The following is a 19,871-nucleotide window of genomic DNA, read 5'->3' as shown; positions in this document are numbered from 1 at the left end:
GTACTGAGCTCCTCATCACAAGCATCATTAGCTTTAGTTTTAAAATTTATCAGCAGAAAAATAGAATTTCACCAACTACACAATTTCTTTTCTATGCAATAGCTTATATTCAGATAACCCGAACTGAAGACCAGGTAATACTTATGAAGTGTGGAGGGTCCCCATCCTATTTCCTCTAAAAAGTAACATATATGCCAGCTTAATTCCTAGCCACTCAGCAAAATCTTGATAGCAATCTAAAATACAAATAGCCATAATTTATAAATATGAGAATAAACCACTTACAATTCCTTTATTAATCTCACTCCAGCATTATAATATTAAAAAAATGTACATAACATACTGATATTTCAGATAGATCGCAGGTTTGACATCGTAAAATGTATCAGAAATAGATGTAGCAGTAAAAGACAACAAGAAAGTAATTTGTGAAACATATCCTACAGTCACTTTTCCTGCCACAATCCCTTCTGTTATACTTCAACACCACCATACATCATTCCAGCTTTTGGTATCAGTTACATCATCATGGAATTTGGCTCATTTTTAATCTTGTTACTGGGGGGATGAGGCCAGCTTTCCATGTTTTTCAATCACTTACTGTCCTGAATATACTCGTGTTTTGCCAATACATCTCCCTTTTTCCACAGATACACATCACTACATCTTCACTGATATCATTAGACATTACAGCTAGATAAAAGCTCACTCATATTGCAGTTCTACCTTCATATTCCTTTGTAGAACTCCTCATAATCTATGTAATCACCAGCATTAGGATCTCAGATCAGGGTACTGATGAAATTAATTTGCATTCACTTGTAACATGAAATTCTCCTCTGAAGTTTTGCAATGAAGAACTGTATCCAGGTCTTTCACATATTCACAAAGTACACTATTAATTTGCATTTCCTAAATAAAACTAAGCGCTGAGGGATTCCAGGGGAACTGCAACTGTATTTAAAGTCTCTTACTAACAGATCAGTAACTAAAACCTAGCTCAGGTGAACAAAACTAATAGCTGTTCTTTTAGAACAACTTTTTAAGTAGACAGAAACAAGCCTTTTTCCCTGATCCAGTTCCTTTTGTTTGGCAACTATAACATTTACAGAATTGCAGTCACAAATGACATGGAAGGATACATTTGGTATGAGCCAGCTGAGTTCAGAGATCTAATTGGTCCAGATACATGACAGAGGGTAAAAAAATTGTCAGATCTCAGTGTTATTGCTTAGATCACAACACAGGGCCATATGCAGTGTATGAGGTAGTGCAACACTACATTGATGAACATGAGAAGCAGTCACACTAAAACCTATTTCTTGTGAATTGCCCAGTATCTGGAAGCCATCGTGCCCTCACTGCTGCGATAGCTAGATGAAAACTAGGACATTTGATCCCACTTTGAGTGGAACACAATCTGGAAATGAAAACTGCTCCAGGACACACCCTCCAATTCTGGGTCCACATTATTTCCCTTCAGAGCCAAAGAGTCAATGTCCTGTCAGTGGCATTGCTGGAGATAACATGAACTGCATCTAATGATGCATGCAACAGACAGTGGACACTTGGTCCCACATAGCGAATTACAAAGTACTACTGATATTCCTTGAACCTGACAGTAATAGTTCTCCATTAATTTATTGGCAATACAAAATAGTATATTAACTGAAGCATCATTCAAATTCAATAGTTCGGGGTTGGGTAAAATTCTAGATAGAACAACACAGGGCTTGATGTTACTGATCTGTGCTGTTTCTTGAAGCCAATAAAAAGTATAAACCTAGCCAAAGACTAATGTGTAGACAGTAATGGGAAGTCTAAATGATATGGAACGCCCTTCACTCACAGGACCATGAAAATTATTTCAGAAAATATGAAGGAGTTTGCTAATCTGTTCTGTTCATGAGGAGAAACAGCCTAAAGATCAATCATTCCAGCCTGACTAGTCCCATCTCCTGAGCCTTCCCAATTGCCTAATACTCCTTCGCTGAGTTTGCTCTTCTGTAGGAAAGATGGGGGAACAGTAAGGAGGGTAGAAAACTTCTTAAGGCCTCACATCCCTTGAGCCAACCACAATCACAGCTGACTGTCAGTGTACTGTTGAAGCTTGACTGCTATGTCTGGCTACTGAAGTCACCACAGGCAGCCTTCCTGAACAAAGCATGTTAAAAGGTGATTGCTTTTCTTTCCCCTTCCTAAAAGCAATAAGGTTTTTCCCTCACGACTCTAACCAGAAGCTAAAAGACAGCTACAGAGCTTTAAGAGAACTATGAAACCTTCACAGACCATCAGTCATGAAGATGATTTTGAGCTGCTTTTTACTCCCTAAAAAAATATTTCTATAATTCATCAGGTCAAACTGTGTGTAGGGATGTCAAGAGGGAGGCTATATTGTTGACTTCAACTGACCCCACTTACATAGCATGACATTCAAACACTTTGAATGCTATGACTATCAATGTTACAAAAAGATTTTCAAGGTCTGTGAATATTTCTAGAGATCATAACCATACTCAGATACTTAATAGCTGTATACTACCATACATATAAGTGTGGGTGTGTATATATATTGGCATTTAAACTTTGAGATTACAACAGCTGGAGAAGTTTCAAAAACATTATTTTTATATTTGAGGATATTAACATGAAACATTTGACTTTCACATTTTACTGTATTTCTCTTTAGTACTATCTAAAAGCAGTACTTAAACTAGGTCAAAACTATTTAAGAAACACTGTAAAATCTTGGTTTTATTGTTAATACTTATCACAGTAAGAGATTTGTACATATATGTACATAAATCCTGTGTTCTGTTCCCACTGGAAAAAAAAATCTATCATCACTAAACAGGGCTTATCTGGTTACGCAGTATTGAAGATATTTAAAATGATAGGCAATGAAATAAACCACTGCAAAGGGAAAGAGAAGATTAAAATGTTCCTAAGAAAGGAAAATATAAAAGTTCATTCAGAATCACATTTAAAAACATCATCTACCCTGAATAAGACTGAATTTCAAGAATGATCCAAAACCACGTACTCAATCTGCCCACACTGCATAAATTACGCATATTTATTTACAATGTGTAGTTAGTATTCACCAGGAGCATGCTTACATGATAGGACACTTACCTGATACAACTTCATGAACAAGAAGATTGAAAAAATAAACAAAAGTCTGGAATTTAGCCATGAGAAGGCTAGTGGATAGCACACTACCCAGCTTCCAAAGTAGCCTACAGATTTTTCTTCTTTGTTATTTGTTTTGCAATATTTCGGGGACACAAAAAACATCAACATGCTACTTAGGAATGGGAATTCAGCATGTGACTATCCAAAAATCCTATCCGTGATACTTCATATCGAAATAAATTCTAGAAGCAAATAGTGAGAATTGGCATTATCACAGTCAAACTCAGGTTTGATGCACATTTGGGTTAAAATGCAAATCCCTCAGCATTTGTTGCTCTGGCTGGGCAAATATATAGTTCTAATTGAGGATTAGGCTCATTAATTCTATTTTTCAGGTTTTTATTTGGTTCAAAACCAGAAAACTATTTATCTTTTTTAATACAGTAGATAGTTGGTGACAACCATAGACATCTACTTACACTAGATTCTTCTGCATTGATAGACTGTTCAATTTTACTTTATCAACATCCCTTATTAAACTTACTCATTTGACATGGTTTGGGATATATGATACCTATCTAGTAGAGTGTGTGTGTATATATATATAAAAATTCTTACCAAGATGACTTGGAAAAGAACTGGAAAAAGATGGATTTCTTCCACGAGGCTGTAAAAACATATTTTAAGATTGGTTTAAGAAAAGAAGAAGTGAATTCTTATTTAACACATAAAACTCACAAAAAGTAGAGCATAAGAACAGTTGTTGCAAAAATACGTGACCCAGAACTTCGGCCTTTGACTAGCCCTCAACAAAAATGAGCTCTACTTCAGCTATTAAATAGAAACAGCAATGTTAGCCTGGTCTGGAAATTACTTCTAGGTCTGCTTCACTGATACAATTCAAGTGAGTGGAACAATAATTAAATTTATCTTTTTAAATGGGAGAAACTAATCAAAATTCAAAATTATAATGCTATACATACTATGAAACATTCAGTGTGCACCATTAAATAATCTGAATTAGACTCAGTGCACATAGTGAATTTATAGATATGCTGTGTTTTTTAAAGAAAGTTTAACTAACTTCTTGGGTTTAACATATTAGTATACAATACACTTGTCAACCACTTTTCTTGACAATATTGAAGAGAGGTTACCCAAAATAATTTAGTCTCCCGAATTTCAAAATCAGACACAAACGAGCATATATAGAGTTGTATGAAGAATATTCTCAAAAACCAGTAATAGAGCAATGCAGCTTTTTCCACTCTTAAAACCCACAATATTTTTATTAGTAAAGCATGTGTTTCTCTCACAAACACTACTATGACATACAAAGTACATGGTCACACAGTTTTTCCTGTATTATACCGTCTTATTCGAATAATTATTCTTCCTTTTTCTTACACACTATCCTAGATGCCAAACCCAACTCAGAACACCAAACTGGCTGTTTCAAAGATTTCTCTCTTGTATCTTTCTGATATTACTCAAGTGTTTCATAAACAGTAGGTAGGTTTTAGCCTTGTGATACAGCTATAAGACAAGATTGTATTATGAAGTCTGTGTAATACATGCAGAACTCAAGCACATCTGAAAGTGCTGAGGATGTCCACTATGGATGTTTACTCAACATGAGGCAGATGCTTTTGTACAATTTGTACAAAATTGTAAGTAGTATGTCAGTTAAAAACACAAAGTTATATATTTCTCTGTGAATAAACAGGAGTTATATTTGATTAAAATAAGCATTTCATTTCATGTTTGAAGCTTTACTGTATAATGCCCTATACTGGTTCCCAGTATAACAATCACATTAATTCTTTTTGGTAAACTATTCATTAAAAAGAACTCAGATGTTCCTAAAAATACATGTTTCCATTTAAAAGTTTCTATTCATGTCCAGTAAGAAAGAGAAGGTATTACTTGTATGGACAGAGTGAGCTAAAGAACTAGACTGTGACCTGAAGCAACTAAAAGGAATTGCACATTCTCTTCAACCAGCTTAATAAGAAAATCAAAAGAGGGCTAAACATCCAAGGGTCACAAAAATCATAAAATGCTTCACTTAATGTCACCCATCAGAGCCCTGATTGTTCAAGTTTGCTGAAAACTTGTTATGTAAAGGAAATATAAGATAATAAGGGATGAAAGGCATGCTAACAGAACAACCACATTTATGAAGAGCTTAAAAGTCAGATATATACATTAAGTATAAATAAGAGTTTCCTATTTCCTATTGTTTTCTTATTTCTCTAATCCTTACATTCAACTAAATGTAACAATGATGATCATACAGAATCTATGTGAAGTTGAGATAGGAGCAGGGGCTTAGCACAAGATTTATTACACTGTGCAACACTGGCATGTGAGCCTACAGACAAATGAAACACATCCACTAAATTGGTAAAAACATAAAATAATATAATTGTACGCACCTATACTAATATGTTCAATGTAGTTAAGTAACAGCCTTGTTCAACCAAGTGCATTTAATGTTTCTCGCATACAGAAATGTGTAAAAGCACAAAGATAAACCCAACAGAAAACGTTAGTATATTCTTAGAGAGAGTTTATATAAGGAAAGAAACCTATTATTTTTAAGTTAAGAAGCTTGAATTTAAGGACAATTTCTGTTCTTATAAAGTGATGGAAAAGATAGCCATATGCAATGGAAATCCCAACAAGTTTCTTACAGAGGACAGGAGAACTGGAAAGCCATTCTCCTCAGTGCCAGCTAACAACCCTTAAATAGACAGTTATGGCACCTTGGACACAGCCAGATTGTGAGAGAGTCCCAGGACTGCAGATAAGGAGACTTACTATATTTGAAGTTCATTTTCTATGGTCAAATCTACCAGCTAAATTAAAAGCTTAGACCATGCCTTTAAAAAAAAAAAAAAATTGCTGATGTGTGTACAACAACCCTGGATGCAAAAAAGGTCATTTAAACACCACACACTCCCAAAAAGAGCAACTACTGTAAAAGCAATCAGTTGACAAAACGAAGTTTTGCCAGCACAAACCTTCTTAAGCTTAGGGCACATTGGAATTACTTACCCCAGCAAAAGCTGCTTACTTTGCTACATAAGCAGCATTTAAACTGAGAACACATTGGCAGTAAAATACCATCAAATACCAAGAACAGCTAAGTAATCCTAGGTTAGGCAAAGCCTAGAAAAACTCCTTTGTGGTAAAGAGTAAATTATGAACCAATTGGCTTCAAACACTATAAGCAGTCGCAGTTGTTACAGAGTAACAAAGTCAGCTTTACTTTCTGCTGAGATAAGCTAAGATGAAACTATAGCAAGTATGGCTATTCTGAAAGGTGACCTGCAAACCTTTATGATTCAAAAAAGAAATAGCTGCAGCCTATAAAGAAAGTTATACACATAACATAGCTGAAGCATAAAGTCACATAAAGCAACATAAATCTGATTTATCCCAAATTGCATACATGTGCACGAGAGTGACATTACCACACTGCTCTCTTACAGTTCTACAAAAGAAATGCCTTGAAGCAGGGGTTTAGCTATGGAATTTACTTCATAGAATGGTCCTATGCTAAATTAAAAGTAGTTCGGTTCTTTTTAGACATATATAAAATTTATATTAAATTAGGTACTATCCAGTTTGGAAAACATAGAGAGTTATAATCATATATATAAACAAATCATAATTACAAATATCAAGTATTCACAGTGTCTTCTCATCTAAATCTACATCCAAATAAATAACACTAGTTCAAAATAACTGGTCACTTGATTTTATAAGGACTTGCCATCAGTACAATCTGAATTTTTAACACTTTAATGATTTTCGAAATGAGATTATGCTTTTGCCTTCAAAAACTATGCAAGATCTGTTTTTCTGAGACATCCTAAATTGCCTTCCTGCAAAATGCAAACCTACTGCAGAACACTGAACGCAGATCAAAGCCTTTTGATACAGGTGTGATCCCATAACAAAGCCAGGCACCCACTTTGAAGTAAGAGTCTTAACAACAGGATTTGTGATTTAGAGTTTAAGCTTTCCATCCCAGCACTTGCATCCAAAAGAAAGTACCTTACACCAGAGCGTGAATTTATGCTGCCTTGTATTTGCTAATCACAGGAGTAATTGTGGCACACCCTGATGAAGGCAGTCTTGAGGAGAGAGCAGAAGACTAATTCCTTTCTTATTTGGTATCAAGAATATCTGTAATGATTCTCAATACAGAATTCTTCGTCTGATGAAAATGAGATGGGGTACTTCAGTTGCACCTGTTCAAACTAGGTATTATATGAATTTAGAAAAAGAAACAGTGAGATCAACAGAACTACTGATCTTGTGTCACTAACAAAGCAATTTAATAATGTCACTATTTTATTCCTTTAATTAAAATTGTCTAACAATTACATATTCTTATTTAGCTTTTTAAACTAAACTTCTTTGGTAAATTCTCTGCTCTAATACAAAATCATAAATTCTCCATGTCCAAATTGCCATTTTCCTCCTTTGTAAAAAGGAACTACCTGTCAGTAGGTTATAACTACAGTGGTAGTTGCTCCCTAAATAAAGGAAACAGGGCAAATTCTCCTGTAAAAATACAGCGCACTGAATTTACTAAAACACCGAGATTTGTGTTCTTAAGTTAGTTCATTTTCAAGAGTCAGCGTATTATCGTATAGCCGTAAGTTTTGACTTAAAAAAGTCACAGACTGCTACACTTGGAGTAAACACTGTTTTCACTCCTCATTGCACGGCACAGATACCTTTTTCTAGAAGGAAAGCAATGCAACAGACAAGACATGCCTCACAATAAAAAACAGGTACTAACACACAAACAATTTTATTTTGATCCCTGACAAATTACTTCAGAATTAACACTCGTTTCACCGCTGCTGTTCCTGCCTGTATTTTTAGTTCGAATCATACACACAAAAAAAAGACCCAAACCCACAAGTACGCAAATGTTAGTACTATCAAACCGAAAAGCTGCAGTAAAGGTTAGAAAATAAACACAAAATGGCCAACACATCTGTGACTTCATGCCACTTTGGTAGCACTGAAAGATACAAAGTTGGTGGAGACAGTCAGTTGGAAACTCCTCAACCTCAACCAGCAAGTAAACTCAGGGATATGAGTTTCTAAGTTGGAACAGCCTCTTAGGGCCATTGCTACCTTCAATAAATTAGAGAAAACTTCAAATAAATTTACTCTTTTTGAGTGAATCCCAAATAATGAAAACTCACTGAACCAGAAAGTTTTAGTAATCTTACTGCCACACCTTGATACCACTCCCTTCAGTAGCTGTTCAAAGACAATGATCTTGCTATTGATTTTAAGAAACATTATACCAAGGCACAATTTACAATGGTATCTACCATAAAATACACCAGGGAGGAGATCTATCAACCTTATCTTTAGGAGTTCCAATTATTTTGAAGTCAGTTTTCTTGGAAAGGTTTATTTTTCAATTCCAGTTCCTAAGCTTTCTCAGCAACTGTAGTTTATATTTCAAATGATGCAGAGGGCAAGGAGGAAGAGAGAACTTACGGCCTTTCTGCAGGCAGAAAATTATGTCGGATATAGAATAATTAAATTTTTATTTTATGTTTTAATTTTTGTGGTGGAGAGAAAAAGGAGACAAACACAACAATAAAGGTCTATATGTATTAATAAAAGAGATACCTCACTATTATTTGATGATTATATTTTAAATTCTTTCACAAGTGTGTAATTAATATTTAACACGGGAAACCTAACAAGGAACAGCTGAATGCTGTTCACAAACACAAGAGAACAAGATCTGAAAATTAAAATAAATTTACAGCTCCACTGTAAGAAAAAAATATCTGAAGCACGATATTTCTTCTTTCAAATATCTTAAGTATTTGCTACAACTGTCAAAGTATTTGAAAGCCAAGGAAAATATTTTTTCAATAAGTACAATGTGAAGATTTCTATTAAACGTACTGATCCATAACAGTTTAGTTTTTATCATGTATCAGCAGTTGAATTGTTAATAACGTCCAGTAATTATGTGGCAAAATGAAAAGGGTTTACTTTCAGTTCCAGCCTAAGCTCAAAAACTGTCTGTGGCACATATTTATTGGAAAGGTGTCAATGCAATCCCAGTCAATTTGCCAGCAGTCTCAGCAAGCCTACTGAGGGAGAACAGTTTGTATTTTCAATTCCTGTTCAGTTCTCAACTTCAAAATTCATATTTTTATAGCAATATTTGTCTTTCGGTATGTCTAAACCACAAGACACTGTGTTTCACCAATTTCCCATTATTTCTTACAATTTTACTCTTGCCTATTCACAAGTAGTAGAAAATACCTAACCAACAATCCTAAAATAAAGTGTCCCTTTTTCTTAATATAAAATCATAATACCTTTTTTTTTTCCCCAGTCAGTCAGCAGTAATTGTAAGATGACATTAAAATTATATATTTTTTTAATTCATAAGTGAAGTGTATGTGTTATATTCCCCAAATATTACAGCCATACCACATGATACAAAACAAGAAAGACTATGATCAAAAGCTTGACGAGCACTAAGGTTTATAGTCATAAATAAAATTGTTTGAAGCTCTCTGACAAAGTTGCAGCCTCTGCAACTCTGCTCTGCACATTCAGTGACAACATAAAACCTCTGGCTTACTGGAATTACATCACTCCCCTGCTTTTTAGGGTGTAAAAATCTTTGTTTCACTTTTGAAAATAAATTACATGCAGTTTGGCTCCTTAAAAAAAAAATAATAATATTTTAAAATTGTATTTCTTTCCCTTAAATACTAGGTCCTCAGGGATATTTTACTTGAAAAATTAATATTAATCTTTCCATTATGTGTTATCTTCATGGTCTCTTGACACCTATGCATCGATGCTCCCTCCTAGCTTTGAAAAAAGAATTGATTTAGTCTAAAACACTAAAAGCACATATTCAAGCCCTTTTCAGTAGTATCCTATTTTCTTACTTGCTGAGTTTATAAAACATTTTCATTCACTCTGATATCAAGGATTTGAGATTTAAGCTCCTAGTGTTCCAATTCACCCTGTTGATTACATTCTATAAAGGACGGATTCATTCTCCAAATGGGCTATCTGCGAAGTATTGAGATCTGTAACATCAAGTAATATGTCAGGCTATTCCTCATTGGCCAGTACCATCAGAATAAAAAATAAAAAAAGCAACCTTCCCCCTGAGATTAGATATATATGTATTTATATATATACACACACACAGAGCCTAGTTTTCTGTATATAATAAATTTAGTTGGTTCCACTTTGGGGCGCAAAAATACTCCAATATTGCTAGTGATAAAACCTACACACCACAGTTTATTTTGTTTTGTTCAGTAACATGCTTCAATATGGATACATGGCTGATAATTTTTTTTTATTCCACATATCTCTAAGAAACCAAAACAAGAAAACTATGTATAGATTTACATATTATACTGACTTGCAGAAAATGATACAGATTTTCAAAGCCATAAATTGACACTAACTGTAGTTTTGATTAATGCAGTTTTCCATTATGATTTTACAATTTTTTTTTTTCCTCTCACTGTGCACAACAGTCAAATCTGTATTCTGAATTCTGCATGATTGTTATTAGAAATTAGAATTTACCGGAGAACAAAAATTCCATTAGGGACGATTTTCAAAATTTAAGGTGAATCTATACCACAATTTGCTAATATACTCAAAATTATTCTATTCAAAGTGTCTTAACATTAGTTTTATTTCATTCTGAAAGAAAGCATTTTCAGGAAAACTGGACTGTATTAATGTGTCCTATCTCAGAGGAAATAACTGAACGATTGTCCTTTCTGCTAAAGGCTGACTTATAAGACTCATTCCAAATCCCTTATCAGTTTGATTCAAAGTACCCCAGTTACAAGGCTCAACTGAACCAAACCATGTCAATCATCCATTCCAAATGTTGGCATTTCATTGCTGTAAATCTATGTTTTAGTTTAACAACATTTCATTGAGATACGTTACTTTCTCTAACAGTTCTTGTTATCAGAATGGAGAACAACTTCACAGTGAGATGATAATCAATAAGAGATATGCAGAAAAGAAATGCAAAACTTACTTTAAAAATACACATCTCACAATCAGGGTCTTGAAATGTCTATATAAATAACCATATTTCTTCATACACTTTCAATATCGGATTAATTAAAACAATTATTTCAAGGATGGCGAAGCGATCATTATAATTTCTGATAAACCTACTCATCTCCTGAAGCATCAGAAATGATACAACTGAAAACCTTTTAATTACAATCACAATATCTTACTCTGAAAACTGATTTTAAGCAGCATTATGCCTCAAGAGATTTTTCAGCTTAAGGATGAAGTCCACTAATCATCACAAATGGAACTGATGAAGTTTAGCAAACCTTATTTTCTTTAAGGAGCGTATACTATTTTTAGCAGAGCTTTTTGGTGTTTCTGTTAAAGACTGAAGACTGGTATTTTCTGAAGTTTTTGCCAGGCTGTGATATGTATTTCAAACTGTTATTGTATCCAACTGAAAAATAAGCTAAATAATTCAATTTTTTCTCAAGTTTTAAAGGTTTGTTTGAAGGCAAGCCCTTTGTCCAGTTCTGCTACTTTTTAACATTAGATTAAATAAAAATTGCTTTGAAGATTTTATAAGTTAATTTTCAGATTTAACATAAAATACATCTTTATGTTTCAAAATGTTATAGTATTGTCTAGAATGAATCAATAGGTGGTTAGACAAGATACTTCAACCATGTCTCAGGTACTTTTCCTAAGCCTTATTTTTTCTTTTCTTTTTTTTAGTGTTTGCATATTTATAACTTTGAAGTGAAGTCTGAGAATTCAGACCTAAGTAGCTACAGTTCCTTAAATGTAAAAATCACTGTTTCCTAAATAATTTTAACTGATTTATGACAAAGCTTCAGGGAATTCTGAAGAAAACTTTTAGTTATACACTTATAGTCATACAATTTAGTTTTAGGTATTCCTGCAAGGAGCGGGAACTTGGACTTGATGATGCTTATGGGTCCCTTCTAACTTGACATATTCTATGATACAAAAAACCCAACAGTATGTCAAGCAACATTTTCTTGCTTCTGGCCTTACATAACCAAGCACTCTCTTGCCTGAGAGTGTTCATACAAAACTAATTGCACAACAAGGATTGCAAATAGGTTTTTTTACATCAACTAGGACCTTTGGTTATTATTCTCATTCCTAAAAAATTATAAACACGATCTGCTCAAAGAAAGAACAAGAGTGAGAAAGTACTTCATTCACCAACAAAATCAACACTCTACCAGTAACCTTGGAACATTTCCAAGACAGCAAAGTATTCACTTTACACCTCAGACTTCCAACACTTTTTTATTCAGCTAACGCTAATGAAAGCTTCTGAACCCATATGGTTTTTTGAAAGGTGACCTGTAAGGTGTAAACATAAACACATCTCTCTGCTAAATTACTGACCCGTGCTTTCAATGAACTAAATCAGGAAGGTAAAGTAGGTCTTACACCTTCTACCTAACTCATTGCAGACTCGTCTCTTTTTACACTTCCTGTGGAGTGTGACACAGCAAGAAGCAAGAAAGCAGTATAAAGGACATTGTGTAGGTTTGAAGCCTGTTCTAAAATACAGTTCAGAGTATTTTAAATCTTTCTACAAACTTCCCCCCCCACCACCCCTCTTAAAAAAACCCAAACTCATACTGTATTTAAAATATAAAAAAGAAGTTAACCCTCTGTACTGATAAAGAGATGGCTGAACGGGGACAAATGGAAGGCAGTGGGTGACATAAAAGATGCAGTTCACACATCACAGATCACTTCTTCAGGTAGTCAACTAACATTGATCCCAAGTGTTTTCAATTCCTACAAAATTTCATTCTACTACAGGGCAAAAGGGCTGTCACAATCTCTGAAGAACAGCAAAGGTTTGAAAGAGAGATGCAACAGAATGCTGGCAAGCCTTCCACAAAGCAAGACCTTTTCTTCACAGAAACGCTTGTAATCAAGCATCTCTTGGATAATTTAAAAATAATTAAATAATATCTGAAGGAGAAAAGAGCCATTAAACCAAACTTAAGCTATCCATTCAACAATGGGATTAAAATCTGAATTGAAAATGAAGCTAACATTTCGGATTCTAATTTGTGTAGAGGCTGCAAATCACCAGGACCAGACTGTGCTCACCCAAGAGTTCAGAAGGAACTAGAGAAGAAAATAGCTGTTAACTGTAGTATGTACCTCATTTAAAACTCTCTGCTTTCATAGAAGAGCTTTAAAAGACAGAAAAAGTGATGTTATTGGTACTAACTTTTGAGAAAGGTCCAATGGGGGATGAAAATCTGGGTATTACACCCATTCTCAGCTGAACACGTGAGTAGAAGCTATTCTGAAGAACAGAACTGGTAGGCACACACAGAGCAAGAACAAAGAGATTCATTTTAAAGGGATGAAATGTCAAATACATGACAGATCTTTGAAGAAGTCAGTATGCATGTGGCTAAAAGAGAGATGGTTGATACAGTATTCTTGAGTTTTCAAAATTTATTTTGTAAGGACCCCTACTAATAGCTCTTAAAAATAGGGGCAGGACTGTTCAGGTTGCAAAAATACAGCTAAAGGAGACAATATGCCAGAAATTTATGAAGTACTGTGTGCTTCTTTTTTATTGTAGGAATTTGATGGTGTCAAATTAAGCGGCAAGTGCCAGATTAAACAAAGAAATCCGAAGATGAGCCCTAAAGATGATAAATCTTCATACACAAATGATTATGCTACAGAATAACTACTAATATGACAAATATCTTTTTGAACCCCTGTAAATGAAATTAAAATTACTCATCAATATCTACTAGTTACAGAACACCAAGTCTTCTTATATGGCCTCTGACAAAAATCACAGGGGGGCTGAGAAAGTCTGCAGAAAGTATTGCCACTCGCTTGCCGCCTTCTTACAGTCTTCTCTGGGCACTTACTGTTCAGCACAAGACAATAGATTGGATGACGGTTTAGATTTGCCTCATGCTGAACGAAGAATTTGTGACAAACTGAATTCAGTCAAGTCTACAACTCCAACTGTAGCACCCTAACCAGCTGAACCTTTCTCATTACCTGCTTTTTTTTTATTTGCTGCTTGTATTCACTATGGCAAAAATTCAGAACTAAAAGCAAAAATACCCAAGAAAGAATGGTATTTTCTCTTTCTGCTTAATGCTTTGCACAAAAAGAGTAAATATGTGAACCTTACAATATGACATTTTTTAATATTTGACCTAAGAGTAACATCAAATAGCAGCCTCACATTTTTAAAACTCAAGACATTCAGCAATCGATCAGCAACACTAAAGAAGAAACAAAATTACAGGTATAAGGTTAATAGCTAATTTCTTTACTAAAGGGAAACTTCTATAAAATGTAGCACAAAGAAGTTGTGTTTTACATTAGAAACAGTGATTAGTATTAGAGTCAGTACATGACTAGACTGTGAGAGCTCACTCAAAATAATGAACTCTAACCATTGCCTTTGATATGAATTATAATGATGTGTGACTTGGCAACAGTGTTATTAGCTGACACACAACATTTTAGGAGTCTGTTTCTGGGCAAATACTAAACCAAATAATAGGAATAGCAAAAATCATACTAATTCATTGCTGATTTATATTAGCATGATTTCTCCGACAAGAAAATCAGGGAGCTTACAGCTCAATTTGCATAGATGCAAAATTAGTGTAATCAGAATCAGGTTTGAAATCTAAATAAATATTCACCAAAGTTCTAATAACACTGCATGATCCTCTGACAATTTCAATCCATCTGCATTGTGATTTTCTCACTGGTGTTGTACACCTCACGCATGTAATTCCACTGTTCAGTTCAGTTGGACTAGGCCTCATAAGCTTACCTGTTATAAGAACTACTCCATATTATTTTATTCACATTCATTACAGAAAACAAGAAAACACATAAAACCAGAGAAGTAATTTAGAAGCAAGTAGGTCTACCTTTTTAAAGTGAGCACGTCAACCTTAAACTTGAAAATTAAAATAACTAATGAGCAGAACAAAGTGTTTTTAAAGCAATTAATATAAGCCCACATTAATCAATTCACCAGGAAAGGAAAGCACTGAAGTGCTTGCCCTCTGGTATAATAGCACAGAAACTACAGCAGGTTCAAAGAGAATCTATGCACAATGCTGACAAGTGTTTGTGAACCGAATCACAGTTCTACCAACACAAACAAATTAAAGGCACCACACTGAACTCCAAAGAGCTTGGGTTTTTTCTTTCCACTGTTCGTTTTTTGTGCGTGTGTTTGTTTTGTTGTTGGGATTTTTTTAAAAACATTTCAGAAAATACTAAAAAGTAAACAAATGCTAAGGTGGAACATCATGATGTATAAGAGGAGAATCAATCTATTACTAAAACTGACACCAAAATGTGCCTTTAATGGTCTATACTAGATAATGCACAGGTACAAACAGTAATGTAAATGAAGTTTGAAAATTAAGCCATTCTTGAATTATTTCAAAGACATTGTGATAAAGAGCTACTTCAATTAGTCAAGACAATCTGCTGCAGTGTACAAGGTCAATCCATCTATCAGCTTCACAGGTACTACATCTGTGGTTTTTAGAAGCTGCACAGTTTCTGCTGCTCTTAGAACCTTCCTATATTATTTTCTGCTGCCTCTTCTCCTTTTCTAGGACAGTGCCTAATGTCTGTCTGGGAAATTTACAGTAAGGACAGGAGGTGAGGAAGGTTCCTTAATTTGGTCCCCTGTCCTTCAAACCACATCAATCTAAGAAGGGTCACACCATCAGTTTTTAGATTATTTTATTTTCTCCCTCGGGTAATGACCTAAATAACGAAATATTGGAATGTGTCCCACTCTCATGATTATTACCTGTGGCTATATCTGACACTTCCCTCACCATGATTCTATTTCCTTTGCTGTCTCACTTCCATGCAACCAAAAACATGTCTATTTTAGCAACCCATAAAAAATTAAGACTCCGTAGTTTCAAGTATTTGGCTTTCAAGCATATTAGTGCTACCAAATGCTGTATGTTTCTGACAAAAGATAAGTCAAGCAGCTGCATAAAAGAGAACACACCAAATATATTGCTACATTTCATAACCTCATCTATGAGATCAAAAGCCAAGTTAAGAATCAAGATCCAGTATAAGTTTTCTGGAGTAGCACAGTATAAAATACTAAAATAGTCAACCTTAAGAGCAGATAACCGATACACCATATTAATAGAAACTAAGAAACTCACATTGACTCCTCGTCATTACTAGAAAAATCTACCAATCATTATAGACTACAACAAAACCACATACAAGACTTCTAGCAGGAATCAAAAAAAACCCCAATCCTTAACAAATAGATTGTGTGACTTTCTATCTGTACATATAACCTATAAATTAAGTTGATAAATAGAGAAAAAGATATCTCATGACAGTGCTCTTTTTGAATAAAAACTTTGCACAGTTAGATCAGATTTCACCCTGCTGCAGACATTTGCTCCCATTGCGAGAAGTTCAGTTCCTCCAACAACTCCTTACACAACTATAAACCACCAGTAATAATTAACAAAGGGAAAAAAAACTCCAATGCAAATTTCCAGCAGTCCAATCATTAACTGAAGCTACATGTTTCTTTAGTATCAGTGATTTCTTTAAAAAAACCAAAAAACATCGGTCTCAAAACAGCTAAAGATGAACTCTACTAATAATTCTCACACTGGTTTTAATGTCCGCCATTTTTCTTGTCATAAACCATCAAAAATTATTGAATAAAATGGCAATAAGCATTTAGGAGAGCCATAACATCTTCTTATTAACACTCTTAAAGCCAGACTATTGGCTTTTAGCCAAGTATAAAAATTGGCAACTGATGAATAAATTCTGCTCAAAGTTTTTCCTTCCAATATCTGCTATTTTCTTAGTAAACAAACTCTAAGTGAGGTTGTATCAGATAGCACTTGCTGCATGATGTAAAAACGGGTACATAAGAGAAACACCTTACTCATTTATACTCTAATCCATTAAGGTGAAAACAAACAAGAAAATGATCATCCTTCTCAAATTTAGATTTTCTTCCCTTCTTCCTGTGGATGTTCATATGATCACATGTCCAAATGCTTTATGTGCTCATAGAAATACACTAAAGGTTTTTGGTTTGGTTTGTTTGTTTTTGTTGTTGTTTTGGGTTGGCTTTTTTGTTTGTTTGTGGTGTTTTTTCTTTGTTGTTTTGGTTTGTTGTTTGTTTGTTTTTTACAGCTACCATTGTACACATGCTGGAACTTATGTTTGTGAGAGATCTAGTTCTGCAGCACATTAATGGGACATCGCTGGATTTCTCCACTGTAAAATTGAAAAGCAATAGAGCGGAAAAGCTCCCATAATACAGAATGTTAAAAGTGACCCCAACAGTGGAGCAATGGCAAACACTACAAGGTATGCTTTTGTATTTTTACAAAATATTAACTGTTAAAGGCATCCACAACACCTATCGTACATTGTCAGTATTTTATCATAAGTTTATAATACATTAAAATATCATTATATTTTAATATCTGTGCCTCTGCTGTATAGAACAAACTCCCTGTAACAGAAAAAAGTGCCAAAAAATGGTAAAAAGAAGATCAAATGTTTTTCCTCTGATATCACAAATTAGCTGATTTACAGTATCAGCTATGAAAAAAATGAAACAAAAGACTGGAGTGCATTTGTCTTCTTTCAAGTGCTAAAATCAGAATTGCTCAAATGCTGACGCCTCACACAAGAGAAGACTGAGGGGATGGGAAGACGAAAGATAAGCGTGAGATACAAGAAAAAAGGTTTGGATTAAAGAAGAGAGAGAACACACTAGGTTAACATGTCTGAAAACAGGCTATCGTACAGAAAAACTAAATAAAACACAGTAGCCCTCACCATCCTCCTGATTCACTCTTTTATTTCGAAGTACGGTTAATAATAATAGCTATTTTTGAAAGATGTGGAAACAATAAGGTAAATACTAATTTAACATTTTTTCATTTTACAGTCTTCTTGCTACCATCATTTTTATTCATTTAAAGTCACAGGGCAAAGCATCCATCTTTGAAAGCCAGACATTACGGACAAACTGGAAGCTTGGAGAAGCCACAGAGACTCGGTGAAAAGTGACTTATATCAGGACTAAAAATATAGTAGAGTTTTTCCTCAAACAATAAATTTAATCCCGAAGTATTTGTGTCCAATGTTATTTACTTCCCAGCACAATAATCGCAAATAACGAAAGGGGCGAAAGAGGGTATACGTCTTGAGTAATTCTGAGTTCCATGCATACCAATTAATTAGCTATCGAACCAAAACAAAATCAATCATGATCTAGTGTTTGCTATAGCACATATCTGGTTACCACTTTGTTCACTAGCAGTTTGTTGTCCAAATATAACATATAATTCATCTCTCTCACACTTCTGATGCATCAGCTACTTCCAGCTAAAGTTATTGCGAAGTCAAAGAGTCAGGAAGAATACAGACCAAGAGAACTGAATAAACTCTGCTCCTTCAAAAATCTAGCCAAACATTATTTACTGAAAGTAGAAGATGAGTATTAGTAAGACTTGTGAGAAACAGAACAATGTGTTAATATCTGGAATCTAGTAGCCCATCCTTAAATAACAGTACCAAACACATTGGTATTTAAAAATATTAATAGTTCACTGCATATCCACAGCTGCCTTTTAACAACATTAAGAAAAGAACTGCTGTCCGCTGTAGAAGGCCATGAGGATGAGTGGGCATCCACAACCTACCTACATTGAGCATAAGTGCAACTACATGCAACTCCTCAAGGACAATTAATTAGGCAGAGGAAAAGCGCTGCTATAATATCCAGCATTCTAGTTACACTAATATTTCCTATAACTCTTAAAGTACTAGAATATCTGTAGGTTAATTCTAAAAAATAGAAAACTGTATACATAAAATCCTGCAGTGGCATAAACAGCTTCTATACAATAAAAATACAACTCGGTACATTCGCCATATTCAAACCATTTAAAATCTCAAGCCACTCTATTTCTAGTTCATTGTTGGCCTACATAGTACTGCTCACAGTAGCATCATAAAAGATTAAAAGAGGATGTTTTCATCTTTTGTAATAAAAACAGTAGGTAAACAAGTTTTATTTCCTTCCCTTTCTTTTTTTCTTGTGCTCATTTCAATCGATCAAAGCACAGTATTACGGTACACAGCAACTCCTTAGCCATAACACTATCAGACACCATGAACTGACAATGGTCAGTGCAAGAACAACCCAATTTTCTGGCCAGATCCAGGAAGAGGAATAGCTGTGTGTGTGCACAGGTGAGTGACAGAGATGCTTCCTTATTACCTTATCATTATCAACAAATGCAGTTTAAGTTCTATGCCTTTTCTTTTTTTTTTTTTTTAAGGTCAATCACAGCCTAAACTTTGGAACAAGAAGAGATATTGATATACTTTTAAACGTAGTGAGTGCACCTACATCAAAGTTTAAAACCCGTATTTAGGAACTTAATAGGGTAGCTATTTTTGCAGGAAAACTGAACAGCTTTAAAGTGAAATTACTGGTCTAAGCCTTTTACAAACACATCACCTTTGTCCTAGTACAAATATGCTTAGCTGGACAACAGTTTTGATAATGTTTTGCTACTAATTTCTTCAAGTTTTTAATTATAATTTTA

General features: G+C 34.4%; 1 protein-coding gene across 6 annotated transcripts in view; it reads right to left on the bottom strand.

The window, feature by feature from the left end:
* The window catches only part of ULK4 (unc-51 like kinase 4), a 241,692-nt gene that overhangs the window by 122,376 nt on the left and 99,445 nt on the right, over positions 1-19,871 (bottom strand). For 5 of the 6 annotated variants that reach the window (XM_065831136.2, XM_065831135.2, XM_071804862.1 and 2 more), the window contains one exon: positions 3,754-3,802. The exons of the other annotated variant lie outside the window; for it this stretch is intronic. In XM_065831136.2, coding sequence (XP_065687208.1) covers positions 3,754-3,802 — 49 coding nt within the window. The remainder of the gene's footprint in view (positions 1-3,753; positions 3,803-19,871) is intronic. 6 annotated transcript variants of the gene reach the window in all.

The sequence above is a fragment of the Patagioenas fasciata genome, chromosome 2 (genome assembly GCF_037038585.1).
Source record: "Patagioenas fasciata isolate bPatFas1 chromosome 2, bPatFas1.hap1, whole genome shotgun sequence".
Taxonomy (NCBI): domain Eukaryota; kingdom Metazoa; phylum Chordata; class Aves; order Columbiformes; family Columbidae; genus Patagioenas; species Patagioenas fasciata.
The sequence above is the reverse complement of the archived record's forward strand: the minus strand, read 5'-3'. Positions and strand labels throughout refer to the sequence as shown.